This window comes from Mycetomoellerius zeteki, unplaced genomic scaffold (genome assembly GCF_001594055.1).
Source record: "Mycetomoellerius zeteki isolate Tzet28-1 unplaced genomic scaffold, Tzet1.0 scaffold101, whole genome shotgun sequence".
NCBI lineage: Eukaryota > Metazoa > Arthropoda > Insecta > Hymenoptera > Formicidae > Mycetomoellerius > Mycetomoellerius zeteki.
In genome coordinates, this window is record NW_017255923.1 from 569441 (window position 1) to 590797 (window position 21357).

The 21357-nt window shown below is 32.9% G+C and overlaps 2 protein-coding genes across 2 annotated transcripts; both read left to right on the plus strand.

Annotated features, from left to right (window-relative positions):
- Positions 1–8698: 8698 nt before the first annotated feature.
- LOC108731512 (caveolin-3) lies at positions 8699–11438 on the plus strand. The gene is made up of 3 exons (XM_018461866.1): positions 8699–8979; positions 10260–10439; positions 11044–11438. Exons 1-3 carry the CDS (start codon positions 8788–8790, stop codon positions 11239–11241), a joined length of 570 nt encoding a protein of 189 aa, XP_018317368.1. The 5' UTR covers positions 8699–8787; the 3' UTR covers positions 11242–11438.
- Positions 11439–15823: 4385 nt separating this feature from the next.
- Positions 15824–21158, plus strand: LOC108731574 (glutaryl-CoA dehydrogenase, mitochondrial). The gene is made up of 8 exons (XM_018461955.1): positions 15824–16077; positions 16200–16232; positions 17284–17652; positions 18369–18498; positions 18564–18783; positions 19432–19661; positions 20617–20777; positions 20874–21158. Exons 1-8 carry the CDS (start codon positions 16011–16013, stop codon positions 20939–20941), a joined length of 1278 nt encoding a protein of 425 aa, XP_018317457.1. The 5' UTR covers positions 15824–16010; the 3' UTR covers positions 20942–21158.
- The last annotated feature ends 199 nt before the right edge of the window (positions 21159–21357 follow it).

Below are 21357 nucleotides of genomic sequence, written 5' to 3' on the forward strand. Positions count from 1 at the left end.
AGCTTTTAAGTTTTCAAGCTTTCGACGATCTATGCGATTCGTGTCGGAATTTAGGATTTCGTTCTATTTATAATTTTATGTGCCATGTAATTCGTAAACCGATCGCAGAATCAGAATGCATTTATTGTGAGAGAAAAAAATTGGAATTATCATAATTTAATTATATAATTTGTAGTCATTTTTGGTGTCAATTATTTTTTTGTAGAATTATAAATATAATTATTGTTATTACTAATAATAGGGAATTGAAGTAACTATAAAAGTAACGAAATTCTTCATACTGTTAAATTTATAATGTCAAAGTGTTACAGAAATGTAATATCAATTTATTACTGAAAGACAGTAATTAATTATTTATTTGGAGTACTAAAAGTACTGAGTGAGTAACGGTGCTTTCAATACTTAATTATTAAAAAAATAAGTAATTAATTATTATTTTTCAAGATTGACAGTATTAGATTTCTGTAAAAATTATAGAGTTATTTTTAATTTCTATAGGTAATTTTTATAGAACGTCATTATTGCTACTCACAATCAATATGTCATAACTTAACTAAAACAACAAACAATTTAATTTAAGAAATGTACTGTTTACTATATTTATAATTCTATAAAAAAATAATTGACACCTAAAATGATTATAAATTATGTGTTAAATTATGGTAATTCCAATTTTTTCTCTCATAATCAGTGCATTCTGATTCTGCGATCGGTTTACGAATTACATGGCACATAAAATTATAAATAGAACGAAATCCTGAATTCCGACACGAAATTTAGTTTATCATTTACCAAGTGCATACGTCAATATGGGCGTTGTTTATTTTAAAACTAACCACAGAAATGGATTGATTTATATTATGACACATGGAAGTTAAAATATTATTTGTTATAACTCGAGGAATTGCATTATTATTGCTCCTTTGATATCTAACAGTATACCATAAAAACATAACAATGTTACAAACAGAAAAAAGTAACAGCGTTACACGTAACGCTTTATTTTCCAATTCTGCCTTTTTCTTGTTAGAATTATAGATAAAGATAAGAATAAGTTTAACAGAGATTAGAGTTAATCGACATTGGTAGAAATGGACAGACTAGAGCTTTATTGTTCGTGTCCAGAAAAGAGTAATATCATATTCAATGGATGTTTACATTCAACGAAAGACTCACGTAACGATTCTAGTTTGATAAATCGTTGCTCGTTGGCTAAGAGCCACACATTACATCGATAATATCATGATAGCGCCGCAAAATAGAAATAATATCGTGATCGCAAACGCGACGGGTATGTGTGCGCAATACGCGGAGTTATGCCATATTACGGATTATTATGCAACGCGCGCGTATTGACGCAATTCAGATCCGATCGCAAGCACGAACCGATCCATGGGAAATCTTGAATTACATGTTTTATATATCGGCCACCGCCGCCGCCGCCACCGTCGCCGTTGCTATTGAGGGAATTGAAAGGGCCGTCGTGACTGCGATTACGTTAATTTCTTCGCTTATGATAATAGCACAGGGCGGCCTTGTGCTCGTAAATTTTCGTTTCATAACCGAAGGAATTACATATTGACACGGTTGGCGAGTCCGGCCGCTGCGCCACGAAACGGCTAGATTTACATTTTGTTATGACGCCATATGTCTAAGGTGTCGGATAATCGAACACGAAGAATTGACTGTGATGAGTTTTTCAAGAAACTGGCTAAGGTTTTCTAAGACACGCGAAAACAAAGCTATTTTTTTTTTTAATGTACTGTTATTGTTGGACATGGTTGTGACAAAATTAATTATTATATATTAATCCGAAGAGGACGGACGACATAGAATATTATCTCACATCGACATGTTTAGACTAGAATTTTTGATATTGTTTTTAATTGTATTCATACCGTACTGAAGAAGACTCTATGAGTTGAAACGTTTACGAATATTTATGTGAATTATATTATTTATTTATTAATTAATTATTAATTAGATTGTAATCTCTTAACACTTAGGTTTGATCGTTTTGGTCGTTATTAAGAATTTTGATTGCTTTGCAAATTGTCGAGCGTTTTTACACTGTTTATTTTTTTTAACTATGCGACGAAGGGAGATTTCGAGTTTTATACGTTTTTATGTATCTTCGACAATGTGTGAAATAAAAACTGTTAAAAAATGATAATTTGTTCAAAAGATATAAAATGGGCGCTTTTAAAAGAACTTGCTCTTTTGGATGAGCTGAAATAAAAAATTTAAATTTTATTCATTAATGGTGTAGATAAGCAATGAATCTTATTGGATTTTACAGAAAAATTGAAAATTGACAAAATGCCATTGGTTTAAAATTATTATTGTGTATCTTCATTAAAAAAATCAGCTTTTATTACATCAAAAGATAAAGAGAAGTGCAACGGGTTCAATATAGTTTTTGAGATATCATGTTTTAAAAATCTGCAGATTTTGAAAACACTATTTGAGAAAAACTCATTTTAGACATTCATATTTTTTAGTAATTTTTATTTTACACATTGTTGAAGATATGTAGAATAAATGTACAAAATTTGAAATTAATCTGTCGCGTAATTTTTTCAAACAATTCAAAAAGATAGTCTTGCTTTTGCAAGTCGGAAAGAGGAAAAGTCGCTTAAATTTTTCTGCATGAAAAGAACAATTTTAAAGTATCTAAAAAATTTAATTAGATCTGAAAATAATTTTGTTGGACCGTTAAAATAATTATGTAAAAATCAAACTTGATGCAATTCTGTAAGAAGTTTTGATATTTTAGCAATTGAGCGTCCTATATAATTATTTTGATGGTCTAAAATTATTTTCGGACCTGTATTTATTCAAATTTTTAGATATTTTAGCAAAATCCTTCTTTCCGTGAACTCTTCAAAATTAATTCGAGAGAGAATTAATCTTAGAGAGAGAAACTAACTGATCTTAATTTTCAGAATCTAATTTTCTTTTGAGAGGAGAGATTAATTGATTTTGATTCTAATAATGAATACGTTGTTGAAGATTGATTTTATTTTCTAGGCATTTACTCTATGTTTTCGATTGTATGAAAATTTTTCCGATAACATTTTGTATATTGACGTTCCAAAAGCATACGCCTTCGAACTCTTTTTGAGAAACACGATTCCGTATCTCTATAAACACAAAACCGTATCTCTCGAACGCTATTCAGGAAAACAAAGATTTCCATATTTACCAGATGGACAAAGACATTCGAGGATTAAAAACGATCGTTTGACTCTAAAAGGTCATCGTGCAGCTCAATTCTAAGAATTGTACAGCTTCTTTTCTTCTCTAACATGCATATGTAAATAGAAAACTAAAAATTTAATGTACAGTTTACTTTACGTAAAGTAAAGTAGTATGTAAAGGAAACTGTATACTAAATGCACATTTTCATTTATTATCTCTTGGAATGCTGTTCTCTATCACATTTTCTTCAGCTTCAATGATGAAGGTAACACAATTTTAAGATATGAAATGCGGTCACACACACACACACACACACACACACACACACACATTTATTTCTGAGGTTCAATATTAACGTAGTTAATGTATTTTATTATAACTACGTTAATATCTGAAGCTGAGCTGAAGAAAATGTGAGAGAACAGCATTCCAAGAGATGAAGCAGCAAACAATGCTGCTTATAAGCCTAGATTTTTAATATAATTCATATAACACAATAAAATAATAATAATAATAATTTAACAAATTATAAGCCTAGGCTAAATTAATAAAACAATAAAATAGTAATAAAAATAATGTGATAAATTGTAAGTCCGGATCTTTAACATAATTAATATAAAACACAATGAAATAGTAATAATGATATGATAAATTGTACATAAAAGTATAAGACTTTGAATAGAAGCAATGTCACGGATTTTCATGCGACGTGTTTACCAAAAATCACCCGTGACTCACCGTACTTAAGCTGTGCAATAAATTTGTTATTCTAAAGAATCATATTACAATAAAAGTTGATTCTGTTGAAAAATGAAAATAGTTATTTTATCTTATCGTCTTATAATTATGAAGCGTTCGAATAGATTTGGAAAATGGATAAGAAGACGGTGAAACTTCAACAAGATTTGAAGATCTCGAACAGATCACTGAACGAGATTGTAAGGTGAATTACAGACGGGAGAGTCGAGGTTGCGGCTGTGTCAGCCGTGAATTCTCGTTTTCGCAATTCCCAACGGGAATCACGAGGGGACGAGGTGATTGTATGGCACTTTTCCACCTATACAAGCGACAAAAGTGCGCACCCGTTATGGTTTGTGACGGGACGCCTGTCGTGACTGTCGTGCTTACGCAACTCCGGGCTCCAGACTCGAAGCGCCGGAATGTCCATCGCGATATCCTAGAGACGTCAGCCTCCATTCATGCGTTTCCCCGTCCGTCATCCACAGACCAAGCCGCCACCCGCATTGTCCGCGTCGATTCTCGACAATCCCCGTTCGGATTCGACGGTGATGAGTCGCGTGTCTCGTGTCAAAATTCGTGACGAGTCTTTCTAATCTTTTTTACCGCGATAACAGTAAGGTTTAAAAGTTTTCAACCCAAAGATACGAAAAAGATGATAAAATGCAACTATTTTTATTTTTCATTACAATCACTCTTTATTTCAATAAATGTTTTAAGTGAATTAATTTTTCTACTAAATATTCTTGATTTTTGTCTTTAAAACGGTTGGACACTGTAGAAATTACTCCTTCATCATCGATAAATTTTTTCCATATATTTTTGACTTTGATTTTAAAAACATTTTTTATTTTTAAGTGAAAAACATCTTAAGAACAAAATTTCAGAATATTTTATTTGTATATAGTGATAGAAAAATTAATTTATTCTAAAAAATTTGTTGAAATAAAGGTGAATTATATTAAAAAATAAAAATGATTGTTTTCTTTTATGACATTTGCATTTAATTTTTGTTCTTAAAATGATTTAATTGCACAGAAATCATTTTTTTTATAACTGGTAAATTCTTTTACGCGCATCGGATTTGGATTTAAAACAAATATTTTTTTATTTTTAAGTGTTATAAAATATTTCAAGGACAAAAATGTAAAACATTTTTAATAATAGAGAAAAATTTATTTATTATTCTAAAAAAATTATTAAAAAAAGGTGTAATTTAACTGAAAATTAAAAATGATAAAATGTCTTATTCTAACACCTTTTTGTTTTTGAGCTAAAAACTTTTAAAACTTGCTACATATTACGATAACTGCTTGTAAAAGAAAAAAATCTCTAAATTTTGATATAAAATGTACACAATCTGTTATCTTCTATCTTTTTTATATTTGATCTTTTCTAATATTACGCTTAAAATATGACATAATAGAAAAGAGCGAATTGAATGAAAAATATAAACGTTTCTGTTACAATTGACAGCAAAATGACAAATTTTTATAAATTTTTATAAATTCTCTTTTATAAATTTTCATAAATTTTTATAAATTTATAAATTCTTATCAAATAGATGTTATTAAACGACCGTTTTAAATCTGTTGGTAAAGCTGCCAGTTAATTTCAACTTACGTACTACTGACTCCATCTGTTGACTGCAGATGGAAATTGTAAATGTTATACTTTGATAAATTAGCGCACATTATTTATAATCAACGATAATAGAAATAGCAATTGCGTCATGTTAATTATCGCGCTCTATTAATATCGTGTCGATAATAAATCGAAGAAAAAATTTTTGCTACGCAATCTTTTGAAATTTGAATTTATAATGAACAAAACCATAAATCAATCCTCTTTTGTTTGTTATAAATTTATAAAAAGTAAAATTAACATAAAATTCTCGTTTTAAGCTAACAGTTAATTAATTTTCCTCGAAGTTATTTTATTGATATTTGATATTTTTTAAAATAATTGCCGAAATATTATGCTTCAATTTTTGTCTCTATTTTGTTATATTGTTTTAAGTATATATTATTTTGGTACGTGTTATTTTAAGACTATTTTTATGGCATCGAAATTACGTCGGCCGCGCGGGCCATTCACTTTCATTCGCCGGGGTGGTTGTACCCCGGATTACATCAACAAACACCGACCGGCCGTCGGACCGCAAGGGGTTGAAATCCTTGAGAGTGCGCAGCCGCGCTGACCGCTGTCCACTTCTCTCTTCCTTACAATTCCCCGGAATATTCCCCTGCCTGCTTATACCCGTGTAGCGTCCAGGTGTACCACGAATACTGCTCTATTGTAAAAGTGAGGCGACGCGCCGTGTCAGCCGCAATCAGGCAATCAAGATTTCTTCCAGCATTTCGCGATCAACCGGCAAAATAAGGGGCTCCAGGGTGGCGAACGGTGAACCGAGTGAGTATACCGTCTCCGCGAGCGCGCCCTTCCGGGTTCCCCGAAAGGGTTCAACCTTAGCCGTGCTCTTAGATCTCCCAAATCCGCGTTGCGTGCCGTCATATCTTGGACTCTAGGAGGGGTAGATCATCCCTCGCGGTGGAGAAACAGAAACGGTGTTTCCGGAAGCGGGACGAGAAGGAAAAATAAAAGAGCTGGATGCCTCGATTCGTAATGTTCCTTTTTACCGTTGTAATATCGAGACCACTATGATTAAAAATGAGGAGTAAGCGAGTCGGAATAGAATCGCGGAAATAATTGATGACGCGAAGCAGGTAATTCGATCGGCCGAGCTCCACTTTGTGTCTTTGTTGGACACATTGCGGCGCGTCACATGTAATAGCGGTATTTATTATTAATTGTTTGAGAATTGCGTAGGTTTCTCCTCGACCAAGTTTTGCGTTAACTAAAACCCGGCAAAGGTGCCGCGACGAGGAAGAATCGGAAATAATCCGGAAACTCTGGTTTCTCGGTAGACGAAACTTTTCGCGAGTCGATAATCGCGCGAAATGTAAAGCACAGACACAGTTGTTTATGACCAGGGGATGGGAAAGGGAAACGGGCGATAGATACGATCTACGACTTTTCTAAAAGAAGTAGGGCAAAGTCGCAGTGCCGCATAATTTCTCGTCTACATCGGTTTTCTAAACCTTCGCTTTTATACTCTGTAATCCGCGTGAATTTTTGCAAGTCCTCCGAATAATCATGTTTTTTTTTCTGTTGCTGTAATAAAATACGTGATATTTTCTTTCCTCGAAGAAAGTGGAGAAGACACAAAGTAATTTGCTCTCTTTCCTCATGATTTTATTCTGTAAAAGGTTAAGGGTGTATAGTTTCTGCGAAAAGTAACTTGAGTTGGAAATTTATACTTTGAAAACATAAAATAGTTCGCTCTCTTTCTTGTCATGGTTTTGTTCCATAAAAGATTAAGTATGTATCAGGTGTATCGTTTCTGTGAGAAGTGACTGGAATTGGAAGTTTATATTAAAAGTGAATGTTATATACATTATTATGAAATAAGATCAATACTTATATTCAATATATTCAGTATTTTATTCAGTAAGATCAATTTACATTTAAAATCATTTATATTTATCAATACAATTCTACACGGACAGAATTTTCTTTTAAAATTTACCCTGAAAATATGGTAGTTGTGATACAATATAATATTTTAAAGATTTTTACCATACATTTCAGTAAAATTGATCAAACTTGTTTTATACTTTATTGTAGTTTTATTAACGAATGAGAGATTTATATTAAAATTCTTCAAAATACAATGTTGTCACACTGTCATATTTTCAGTCAATTCTAAGAAAAATTTCTCTTCGTATATATAGTTTAAATGAAAATTTTATCATTTTGTATCAATTATTTTTTAGAATTATGTCTACTTCTTATTGAATTTTTGTAATTTCTTATTTGTAATTTTTTCATAATTTTTTCATTTTGTTAAAAAATATTTGTAATACATCCTTATATCGCATATTTGGTTCGTTCAAATAAAAAAAACACATAACCTTTTTTAATTTATTCAATTCATAAAGAGTTACTTTTTTAATGATAAATAAAAACTAATTAGAAGTAATAAAATAATAGTAATTAACTGCATTAAGTATACACTCACGTTTCATTAATTTGACTTTTTTATTCTCCTGCTTATTTTGGTCTCTTGAACTACTTAACTTTATTTTTGCATTTTTTAAATTTAAAAAGTTTATGTGATAAATGTACATTTATAAAATTTTTATGCCCTAAGAAGATTTCATTTTTGAGAAGAAAAACACGACGTTGAAAATTGATTGAAAAAATCGCCGGAATGGCACCGACACACCGATTGTCTCCGCGGAGGACGACGTCGCGACGCCACGTGCGGACATATATACGAGTATATAAAAAAATTGCGACCTCGCCATACAGTCTCGCTATAGAATCCGTCCGAGTGCAACAGTTGAAGTTAAGACGCGAGGGGAGTTGAAAGTTGCAATCCCGTTGCGTTTCAAATCGATACCTACGATTACAGAAAGGTACGCTATACGTAAATACGCTCCTCCCCGGGTCCACCCCTGCATTTGGTCGCGAGATCGGCGAAGGCGCGTCGCGATCGCGCACCCTTGATCGCAATCCTTTGTCCTCCTCCTTTTCTCTCGATCGGGGGCGGGCAATTCGTCGCAGCCAGTGTAGCGCGCGAATTTATTATTTAACGGGAATAATCGATGGCTTATGGATACGTGTACCCGGGGTACGTATCCCTCGCGATAGTCGTCATTTTCGCGATGGTGACGCGGCGCGTGGCAGGAAAAGCCGCTCCTCGTCCTCGTCTGCCGCCGCGAATCGGCGGCGCGTGAAAGTTACGAAGTCTCCCCGGATTAGGATAATAAAGAAGCGAACTCGATGACGAGCGACTCTCCGCGGATAACCATGCTGGCGAGATTCCGCAACAGCTTCCGCTGTGGCATGCCGAAATGCCCGAGTATTCGTATTCCAGGAATGGAGAAGCCGGAGTCCTCCGCGGCGGGCGAGAGCGCCGGAGACTCCGGGGAGCTCGAGGATCGGGACCCCAACAGCTTGAATCAACATCTTCAGGTAAGATACATCCGCCTGCAGCCAATTCCCTTCACGATCGATGTATCGGGACTCGTCTTCGCAAAATTTTGCACGTCACTGAATAATTGATGATTGATGCAGTGAAATCTTTTTTATCTACAAAAATGAATGGCACGTGTCTTTGAAGTCACTTTTGTTCTTTAATCTTATGACGATGTCCTCCTTCATCCTTCTATCCCATATAAAGCACGCACGCAACCTACATGGAACGAATTTTTTTGTTAAAGTATTTAAAAATTTTGCTAAATATAGAAGACAATTTTATTGAACTATTAAAATAATTATGTAGACGCTCAAACATATATACACTGAAAAAAGTTTACTAAATTTTAATAAATATTTGTTTCAATAGTACTAACGAAATATTTACTCAATGTAAATATATATTTATTTTATTTAAGCATAATTTTTTATTTTGAATAAACATTTATTTACTGTAAGTAAATATTTTATTAGTACTATTGAAATAAATATTTATTAAAATTTGACAAATTTTTTTTCAGTGTAATAAGCAGTGCTACAAAAAGTTGTGATATTCTAGCAATTAGTTTGAGCGTACTACATCATTATTTTGATGTAACAAAATTATATTCAGATCTGTATTTAGCTAAATTTTTAGATATTTTGGCAATACTTTTTTTTCATGTATGAATCGCAAATTCAAATGTAAAATACATTTACCACACAGCACACTTTAACCGAGAGACGGTCTGAAAACATAGACGTTCTCAGGATGTCTCTTAAAGAAAAGGAAAAAATGTTTGTGATTGTAATTATATATCGAATTATAAATATAATTGTTATTAATAACACACATTGTAAGTAATAATTATAAAAATGCTCCTAACTATTATTATTTTACGTTGTGTATAGTCACAAAGTTTTTTTTTTCAGTGCATTATGTCCCGCAATCTCTATCTTTGTTACATAATCATTGGAGGGAGCGGCTAATCGCTTTCGAATTTTCTCTCATCTTTAATTTCTAGTTTTTTAAATTGTTCAGTTTCTTTTCCATTGAACTAAGCTAAAGCTATGATGCACGTTTCCGCGAAAATAATTGAAGGTCAATGATGTAGACTAATAGGACTTTAAGCTGACTAACGCGGCCATTGCTCATACTTTGACAAATGACCGCTCTTATCCATGGAAAAATCACTCGCACGCACGTACGCACGTGTCGAATTTAACGGCACGATCGAAGCGCGATCAATGTTATTGATCGTTAAATTTTACGCGGGCGTGAACGCATCGTTACGCAGGTGATGTGGGATGACGTGATTGGCGAGCCGGAAGGAATCCGGAGTCCCGAATGCGCTTGGCGGCTCAGCGGCCACTGTTTCCGGCTCTCCAGAGGATGCTGCTACGTGCTCCTCTCCGTCCTCATAGCGCCTCTGCTCGCTCTGCTGTTGGGTTTCACGTTCGCCTGCCTCGCGTTTCAGGTGAGTCGATAACCCACCCCCTCGCGTGCGTCCGTTCCTTTTGATTTCCACCGCGATCGATCTCGCGAGTTTCCCGCGCGTGTATCGCCGCGAGCGGAATACGTCACGCTTCGCGTTGTGGCGGGATTGATCCAAGATCGGAATTGCATCAATGATTAGAACGTACCAGTCATTTTTAATTTGAATAATGTAACTGTTATATTAATATTAATAGCTTTAATATTAATATAATATTTATTTTTTACATGAATGATTTTATCGTAGAAATTTAATTTAATTTAATTTATTGCGTATTTATAAAGTGCAAAATATCTATTAACAAGGGAAGGGATTTCTCTTGAAAGATGTATATAATTTCTTAACTCTTATTTAAAAATAATTAAACACAGTTAGTTAAGATTTAATTTTAATTTTATTAAACTCTATTTAAGAACAATTAAACAGTTAGGACAATTTCTCTATTGTTTTTTTCAAGATGTAAAATAGTTGAGGAAAGATCCGAAGTGAACGAAACGTTTTTTTGTTCCTTTGAATTTCGACGATTAACAGCTCGTCTTATTCAACTCGCGACCGTACATTTTTCTACCTTTCTTGTTCCTTGCAGCATATTTGGTGTCTCGCACCGTGTCTGCGCGTGTGGAAGATCACATGCGCGGCGATGCGAAATTTCTTGGCGGCAGTGACGCAGGCGATCGTACGGCCGATCATGGAGGGGTTGGGTTACCTCTGCTACAATATCCGTGTATTTAATCAGAGGCTACCGGATGGCCCTCACCAGAAGGAGGACCTGCTGATCGTGTAATCTGGCGATCTCAGCAGCGGCTACGATGGGCCTACTTTTCGCATGTGATAGCGGCTATCCGTTATCGCGGTTTCCGCATCCCTATGAGCTATGAACACGCCGCGATGTGATCGCGCGAACCGTGCATGTCGGTAGTGCTACAGCGTTTTAGAGTTAAGCGGCGAGGGTGGTGTCTATTATAATTATAAAACGAAACGCGAGCGAAACATACTATAATTGAATCGATCATTTCAAAAACCTCATAAAATAATTTTGAAATTGAAATATTACACTGAAAAAATTGATTAAATTTTAATAAATATTTGTTTGATAATAGTAAACTATATAACTAAATATCTATTAAATGTAAACATATATTTATTTGATACAAGAGCTATTAATTTAAGTATTACTTTTTATTAAGTAAATATTTATTTACTGTAAGTAAATAATTTATTAAAATTTTGTACATTTTTTTCAGTGTAGGGGATTTAGAATTTTTCGGGAGAAATATTATAGATACACAATTTTTTTCAAAAAGTACATTAAGCATTTTTTCCTAGACACCAAATCTACGAAACTGTCGTTCATAGGAGAAACAGTGATTTATAGTGACTTACATATGTATGTTTTCCTTACATTGTGTTCTGTAAAAGACGATCAATTTGAATCAATAATGAATCACTTTAGTATACTGAAATTCAATATTACGATTTTGTTATTTTTCATGAATTGTATGTATCTGTCAACAATAAAATTAAATCCTTTTTTAGGCTGCAATCTTGTTTTATAACATTTTTAGAAGTTTGTTATTACATTTACAGAATTTTCTAATTAAAAAACTATGTTATAAGTACGAAATACGCTCATTTACTTCAGAAACATCATAAGTCAATACCTTCGAAATTAATTTTCTTTTTGGAAATAAGTTTTAAAAGTGATATATAATATTCTATTCACTTATTGAGATAATGAGACATATTTTACATATCTTTAATTATTTTTACTATTACAGTTGTAAAAACTACAGAACTTTTTTTAGTCTAAAAGTTAGATTCTTTTATTTATAGGACGAGAAAAAGGACATTTCTGAAATGATCGATTTAATTTGTACATATTCAAACAATACAAAGTCTAAAATCGAGACATGAGACAATTATAATACGAATTTGGACCAATAAATTAAGTAAAAGAAATCTTATATTCATCAAAGAGCAGATCTTAAATATTTGACAAATATGTGACATTTTTTAAACGTCGAAAAAATTCTTTAAACCGTATTTCAGTCGTTTTTAAGACGTTTTACGTCCAGATTTAGAACTTTATATTGTCTGCGTAATATCGTAATAAAAGCGTGCGGAAACACTGACGGTCTATGGTGGGTGAGGAGGACAGACCGCGACATGCGCATCGCACGTAATACATAATCAGGGCAGTATATTTTTACAGCTCCTAGTTATAATTTGCGTGTCAAAGAATTTTTTCCGTTAAACTATCTGCAATATAGCGTGCAACGGCTTAACCGAAGTTAAGTGTACTAGTAAGTGTAAAGGTCTCTGCTGGCCTTGTAGGAGTATAATAATTTTAACTCATGCGCATGTCTCGGAGTGGACGCAGATCGGGAGTTAAGGAGCTCGAGCAGCTAGGCTAGTCAATATTTTACGCAGACCGGCCTTTTTCTCGTCCATTCTTGTCGTCCGCTTTTAAGTCCAAGACGAGAAGTCCTGTTGCTTTATTAGACAGGAAGGAATTACGAGAAGTGATTTGAATACACGAGCCGTCGAGCGTGATCCGTTTAGTAAAGTATTGATCTAAAATTCTAATCTAATTGGGAATGTAAATTATTAAATGAAAAAGAATGCGAGGAGGAGAAATAATTATTAATAAGATATATATATATAAATATGCAAAAGAAGTATATGTTTATTATGTCGTGTCGAAAGCAAAGAACGTTAGACAAAAATCCGTCCACTTTTCTGTATAATCGTACGATCAATTAATTAACGTAATTAATGTTTCTCGATAAAGCGATAAGGTAACACAGAGTTGTCGTACTTTCTATACTTAATGTTTATAGTGTAAAGTCATCGTTACCATGAGTGTGTGAAGTTAGCCTCCCTTTTCTCAAAAATTATAATTTTGACAACTGTTCCAGATTGTTTCCAATTTGTTCTACAATACATTGTTCCAAAGCGATATTACCTTATACCGAATGGTGCTCCAATAAAACGAAAAATAAAAAAAAACGATTATTTTCGTAGTCCCCTTTCTTGAAAAATCAAAGTTTCTTCTTGCTATAGATGTTCTAGTTGTTCCAAACATTGTTCCAAAAGGACAATTCGGTATGTTGAACGGAAATTGCAGAAAATAAGAATACATTTTCTTAACCGGGGTCTCTTTTTTTAATACTCAAACAATTCATTATCGCTATAGATTGCTCTAGTTGTTCCAAACGTTGTTCCAAAAGGACAATTCCGTAAGTCAAACGGAAATCGCGGAAAACAAAAAAAAAACATTTTTCGAAAAACGAATTCTCGGATCAAAAGTAAACGTATCATCTCCTTCTTGTTCCAATGCAGAACTTTATATTTTCAGTTGTTCTAGCTCTATGAAACAATTGTGCAGTATGAATCTCGTATCGCTATCAGTTCTTTAAAAAATCGAAAAGAAATGTATCTACCATCAAGACTAAACGTACGCTTCCTTTTGTCTTTCAATTGAGAATTTTTTGTTCTGAGTTGTTCTAATCCTACGTAATACAGTTCTGCAGTATGAATGTCGTATCGCTATCGGTTCTTTAAAAAATCGAAAAGAAATGTATTTTCCGCATCTATTATCAAGAGTAAACATACGCTTCCTTTCGTCTTCCAATTGAGAACTTTTTCTTCTGAGTTGTTCTAGTCCTACGTAACACAGTTCTGCTGTATGAATCTCATATCGCTATCGGTTCTTTAAAAAAAATCGAAAATGTATTTTTCTCATCTACCATCAAGAGTAAACGTATCCTTTCTTTCGTGTTCCAATTGAGAACTTCTTGTTCTGAATTGTTTTAGTTCTACGAAACACAGTTTTGCAGTATGAATCTTGCATCACTATCGGTTCCTTAAAAAATCGAAAAAAATATATTTTCTATTTATTAAAATTTGTGAATTTTCGGAAAACCAATAGTGATGCGGAATTCATAATGCAGAATTATATTTCGTAGGGCTGGAGCAACTCAGAACAAAAAATTCTCAATTTGAACACAAAAGAAAGAGTATGTTTACTCTTGATGGTAGATGTGAAAAATACATTTATTTTCGATTTTTTAAAGAACCGATAGCGATACGAGATTCATACTGTGTTTCGTAGAACTAGAACAACTGAAAATATAAAGTTCTACATTGAAATAAGAAGATGATACGTTTACTTTTGATCTGAAAGTCCGTTTTTCGAAAAATGTTTTTTTTTTATTTCCGCGATTTCCGTTTGACTTACGGAATTGTCCTTTTGGAACAATGTTTGGAACAACTAGAACAATCTATAGCGATAATGAATTGTTTGAGTATTAAAAAAAGGGGGGCCGGCTAAGAAAATGTATTTTTATTTTCTGCGATTTCCGTTCAACATACGGAATTGTCCTTTTGGAACAATGTTTGGAACAACTAGAGTAATCTATAGCGAGAAGTTTTTTGATTTTTCAAAAAAGGGGAGCTAACTTCACACTCTCCATTATCATTTTTTTCCTTTTGTATGCTCAAGCATTGTAGACGATTTCCGGATAATTTTCCGAAACTTAGAAGCTGTACATACGAACTTTCTGTATAAGAGAACTTTTGCAAATAAAATGTAGAACTTACACGAGAAAAATACTTTCAGGATTTTACATTTCGGCAACACGAAGTTGGGAGTCCTTATAAGGGCTCCAATTCACACTCACAACATTCGTGAGCATTTGACATTTAATAATTCATTACAATATGTATTCATTATAATATATTCATTTTTATGTGATATTTTTTATAATACTCAGTATGGTAAGTACTTGACAAAATACAGATGGCACTTTCTCCTCCCTTAATTAAATTTTGAAGAGAGTATGCTGTATTTCTAATGTTTACTTTAAAATTAAGTTCATCATAAATTCGGAGTAAATTTGGGAGATCCGCAGATTAGTTACATCTACTAAAGATGCAAATATATGTATAGTAAGAGAAAGGCTAAAATATATAATATTTCTAAAAACAAAGCTATCTATGCATCGATGTATATCGATATATATATATATATATATTTCAGTAGAATATGTATATCAATAGATTCTTCACACTTATAAGATATTTTTAAGTAAAATCAATAAATCAAGAGTTTTTTTTAGTAACAAGATAATGTCATCTTTAGAGTATAAAATCACTCCCTGCTTCAACTGATATTTTCTAAATTTATTAATTTATTTTTTACATACCTATATATATATATATATAAAGTTTTATTAAAATCAGGATTTAACACTTCGCGAGGTTTTTTCATGAGAAATGGCCATTCGAACTTGCCTCCGAATTGCTGTTAAGCCAATCATATTGCTGTGTAAAGTCTCACGATGTCCTCGACATCAGCAGATCAGCTGACTAGTCGTCAGCTGCTGCTTGATCGAAGCATATTTACCGAAAGTCATTGAATAAATATTTATGTCAAAACACTTGTTAAAAATTTTAATCGGTGCGGACGCGCCTTAAGGCACGGCCGATAAGAGCATTTTTTAACGAGATTAATAGTCAGTGTTTCGTCACTATCATCAGTCGTTAGTCAACATGGTGAGCCACATGCAGAGACTGTTGTTGAGAGCCGGCCGTTTGTGTTGTGTAAATTCCACGAGGAGTATCCTTTGGAAAATTTGAAAAAATTAGGATTTAGTCGAGTTTAACCGACTTTAGAACTCTTCGTTAGATCATGTGATCGTATATTAGAATTCATCATATTCGTCCTTAAATCTTGATCAGAGATTTCCGCCTCCGCTACGCTCCGAGCGAGACGTAAGTCAACTTAATTTTAGATCATATCTCTAATTATAACAAATAAAAGACACGTTGCCTCTTAATCATGACATGTGATGATTCATATTGTATGATGATTTATAGTCTTGACCTAAAATGTAGATGGCAGCACAATGCAGAGGCGCGACTCAATCGGTAGTTCGTTCTGCCGACATTATGATTTTGCTATCTCATCTTTATTGATAACTGATAAAATATATTTACCCTTTCATCGTTGTATATTACTATAATATTATACAAGAAAAAAATAGGCTATTCAAGCTAGTTCTCATTTATTATTATTATAAACTAAAGTCACAGTATAAAATAATTTCAAATAGTTCCAAACGTTTCGACCTTCAATATAATCCTTTTCAGTGAATTCTACATCGGCATACAAATTGAACATTACAATTAAAATATGGCTTTACGATTATTACAACTTCTTCATATTTTCTCCAATACTTACAGAAATCCATAATTAAGTTCCTTGTCATTTATGTGTCATTTAAATATTCATTAGCGTTTAGAATAGATTGTTTTTGTATCTTGTAATAATACATAACGTTTGTACTGAATGTTGTAAGAAAGGAAATTTGTAAAAAAATATTCAATCTCCTGTTAAAATAAAATCTCATAATATTTCATAATGTTTTGAAAACTTTTAATTTAAATTTATGAAAATTTCTAAAAAATACCTCTTAATTCTTTGAAGATGACAGCTTTCTAATAAAGAAACTTAAAGGCATGCACAAATTGACGTAAATGTGTGTATGTGTGTGTTTAATATAAATATAAAAATTAATTAAACCATAAAATCCTCAATACATTTTATTGTATTGTTAGATAAAAATGTATTTTATAATTCGAAATATTTGCATTTCACTTTTACAACTCGATTTAAATCAGTGTACAAAAACTTTAGTGTAGTTTCAGTCAGGGTCATCTTAAGAATTAATTCAAACAGCGTATAATTTCGATCGATCTTTTATTGAAAATAATTTTGTATTGTCTTGTGTTGATCGATCTTGTATTGAATTTCGTGGGTCAGTCGCTTTCGATTGGGAGGATCCGTTCAATCTAGAGTCGCAACTGACACAGGACGAAATCTTGATGAGGGATCAGTTTCGTTCCTACTGCCAGGAGCAGCTTCTGCCGAACGTGATCGAGGCGAACCGAAAGGAATACTTCGACCGAGAGATCGTAAAGCAGATGGGACAGCTCGGGGTGTTGGGCTGCACCATGAAGGGCTATGGCGGCGCCGGGGTATCCTCAGTGGCTTACGGGCTCCTCGCCAGGGAAATTGAGAAAGTCGACAGCGGGTATCGATCAGCGTTCTCGGTGCAATCTTCTCTCTCGATCGGTGCGATCTACATGTTCGGCAGCGATGCTCAAAAAGAGCGATTTCTGCCTAAAATGGGTACGTTCAAGTCAAGCGTTTCTTACGATAGAATTCTAGGATAGTATTATGTTCTCTAATTGCTAAATCATATAATTAGTATACAATTAATTTACAATGGCTTTAAGAATAAATTAATATTATTAAAAAGGAGAGTACAAAAGCAACGCAAGTTTTAGTGAAAACATATAATTAGTAATAATAATAATTGTGGAATTAATAATAATAATAATAATCATCGTGATAAAGGATCAATTAAAGTTGAAGATTATACCTCACATATTGATTGTGTGATTGACTAATTAATATGTTCTTCTTTTATATGTAAACCATATTATTGACGATTTGGAGTTGTAAATATTAAATTAATATAAATCTTATATATATATTATTTTTTTCTATCTCTAACAATAAGTAAAGATATTTTTCTATTGTTGAGAAAATCATAAATTATTTAGATACAAGATAATTAATAACTATTCTAAATTATATAAGAAAATTGCCAGAGAAAGAGAGAGAGAGAGAGAGAGAGATTCTAGAATTTTATACAATTACTTATTTCCGATAACTATGAGAAACAAAGTAGAAATAAAGTATTTAATTTTTATATTACTTATGAAAATTAGACCGACAATTAGATTAATTAATAAAATTATATAAGTTTTTTTGCTAGTAAAATTGATTGAACGACGATTACCGTTTGAGCCGTGGGCGATAGCTTTTAAAGTGTATTTCAGTTTCCGGGGAAAAGATCGGTTGTTTTGGCTTGACGGAGCCCAATCATGGTAGCGACGCAGGAGCCATGGAGACTAGAGCCATTTACGATTCCGATAAAAAGGTCTACAAATTGAACGGTAGCAAAACATGGTTAGTACTTCCCATCGTTTCTTTCACGATCAAGCGCAGAAGTCAGACTGTCGAATCTCGTTTAGGATCACAAACTCGCCTGTCGCCGACGTGTTGATAGTATGGGCGAAATGTGATGACGGTCAGATCCGTGGGTTCGTCATCGAGAGAGAAGCTGCGGGAGATCGGTTGTCTACCCCAAAGATTGAGGGGAAGTTTTCTCTAAGAACGTCCATCACCGGCATGATTCTAATGGACAACGTAATCGTGCCAGAGGAAAATTTATTGAACGTTCAGGGACTCAAAGTAAGTCTTCTTAATAAACTAGGACTTACCTTGCATCCTTGACCAAAAGTATAAAGCACCTCCACAAAGTGACGTTCTACATCTAACTGAAAATAAATTAAAAAACAGTTTTATTGAAAAATAATATTTATTTTTATAATTTTAGTATTTTGTAGATTTTCCTTTCAATTTTATTACCGCCTTTTTCAAAGAAAATGCATCAAATCAAGAGGATGTTTTATATTTATGACTAATGTTGTATATTAGACGTTCTTCTTTAACAATAATCAATTGACTATAACGTTCTATATATAACGTAAAATAAATTAAAAAACAATTTTACTGAAAAATAATATTTATTTTTATAACAGTTTTAGTATTTTATTAATTTTTCTTTGGATTTTATCTCTTTTTTCAAAAAAATGTAATAAACTAAGAGTGTTTTATACCGGTCAAGGCAGTGTTATACGTCTTTATTTAATCAATTAATTATTAGTTATTCAATCAATTGGCTATTGATTATCATTATCACCGTTGATTATTATTGATTGGAATTTTTAAAAATATAGATATTAAAAATGAAGTCAATGACTACAAAAAACGGGTCACACTAATGTGACAATTATATTCCGCATAGTTTAAGATATCTAATAACAGAACTTGATAAAGGGACCATTCAGTTGCTTAAATAATGCGCGATATGGCATCGCCTGGGGTGCTTTGGGCGCAGCGGAAGCTTGCCTGAAGGTCGCTAGATCTTACACCTTGGAGAGGAAACAATTTAAGAGACCGCTGGCAGCGAATCAGCTTGTGCAGAAAAAACTGGCGGACATGATGTGCGACGTCGCGATCGGTCTTCAAGCTTGCTTGCGAGTCGGTAGATTGAAGGACGAGAATAGGTAAAATACATTTGAAAAAAGCATAGCAAAGAAACGAAAGTCTAATCTATTTCTGAATAATTAACGTAATATTTTACTACTTCTGGGAAAACCGACAATTTTTAATGTTTCCAGATTAATCACTCTTTTCTCGCAGAGTTATTGTATAAGATCTATGATTTATAATATATGTATATATCGTTCTCTTATACTTTAAAAGTGATACATCTAAAAAAATTAATTTTCTTTTAGAAAAAGGGAAAAATTATTTTTCAACTTAACAGAAAATCATTGTTTAATCAATTAAATAATGTTGGCAAAAGGAATATACTGTGAGGAACATGATGAAATATTATTTTTATAATTTTTGTTTTAAAACACTCTTTAAGAAATAAATGAAATTTTCTTTTTTTTTAAATGACTTTGGAAATTTTACAAAATTATAACAAATCCAGAATAATTCGTCAAAAGTGATATAGCTCGAAATGAATTACTGACAGTTTATATTTAGTTTTTGATTAACTAAAATGATTAAATTTAAAACAAAACAATTTCTTCAAATTTCAATCATCAAAACTGACTTAATTCTAAATATTCTCTAAAGAAGACTTTCCTTTTTATTTACAAAAACGATACAATTCTAAATGTGTCACTCTTGCAGTATTATAATCTCTTCGAAAATCTTGAGAGAACGACGCAAGTTCTCTCTAAAGCTATTTAGCAGACGGAAGTTAAGTTTCTTTATTATAGATGATTGATAGAGTAATTTTTATACCAAGCTCATTCATGATAATAAATATAAAATCACATTTTTTTGAGTTGTGTCACTTTTGAAGTAAGGGGGAACGATATTATCTTGTATATTACATGTGTATTAGCGGTATGAAGATTATCGCTAATACATAACGTACAGTCATATGCGTGTAACGTGTACGCACGCGTATAAAAAAGACGGAAATGATTTTATGTACCGTAGAGCTGCGCCGGAAATGATTTCCATCATTAAGAGAAACTCAGCCGTCAAAGCGCTGGAGATCGCGCGAGCCGCGCGAGATATGCTAGGCGGAAATGGGATCTCGGACGAGTACCATGTGGTTAGGCACATGATGAACCTGGAAACGGTTAACACTTACGAAGGTACGCGAGAAGATCGGCGATCATTTAGCACGTTGTTAACGCATCACGTCATTCGAGACTGTTTACTTTTTTCTTCTTTCTCTCTCTCTCTTCCAGGTACAAGCGATATTCACGCTTTGATTCTCGGGAAGGCGATCACTGGTATTGCTGCGTTCTCAGGATAAGCGACTCAAGTATCCGAATGATAAGACTGCCTTTGTACGTTACGAGTCATCGATTTGCATATTTACAAGCGTTTGATACTCAATTGTATCTCAATTTTTTTTTGTCTGTACGATCATTTTAACCTTTAAGTGGATATTTGGGAACACAGCTCTCCAAAAAGATAAGTTTTCTTAACTTTCTGAAGACGACATTGTCAGCAAAAAATAATTTTTTTACTTATTTTGCTAAAAAAGTCTTGCGAGTGAATAATCGATTAAGATATATATATATATTTTTTTTTATCGATATATAGCCTTTCTGATTAGAAGTACTATATATTTCAGTATTCAGTGCTACATGCATTTCTAACAGGACCAAATTAAAAGTAAAATCAAATTGAAAATATTTAATACTTTCTTTATACTTATTTGTACCT

Bases quoted from the DNA above. Each gene is read 5' to 3' on its own strand.
- LOC108731512 (XM_018461866.1), top strand. From the start codon at position 8,788: ATGACGAGCGACTCTCCGCGGATAACCATGCTGGCGAGATTCCGCAAC. The intron at 8,980-10,259 runs GTAAGATACATC...ATCGTTACGCAG, and splicing joins GCTTGAATCAACATCTTCAG to GTGATGTGGGATGACGTGAT. The intron at 10,440-11,043 runs GTGAGTCGATAA...TGTTCCTTGCAG, and splicing joins TCGCCTGCCTCGCGTTTCAG to CATATTTGGTGTCTCGCACC.
- LOC108731574 (XM_018461955.1), top strand. From the start codon at position 16,011: ATGGTGAGCCACATGCAGAGACTGTTGTTGAGAGCCGGCCGTTTGTGT. The intron at 16,078-16,199 runs GTATCCTTTGGA...AATCTTGATCAG, and splicing joins TTGTGTAAATTCCACGAGGA to AGATTTCCGCCTCCGCTACG. The intron at 17,653-18,368 runs GTACGTTCAAGT...AGTGTATTTCAG, and splicing joins GCGATTTCTGCCTAAAATGG to TTTCCGGGGAAAAGATCGGT.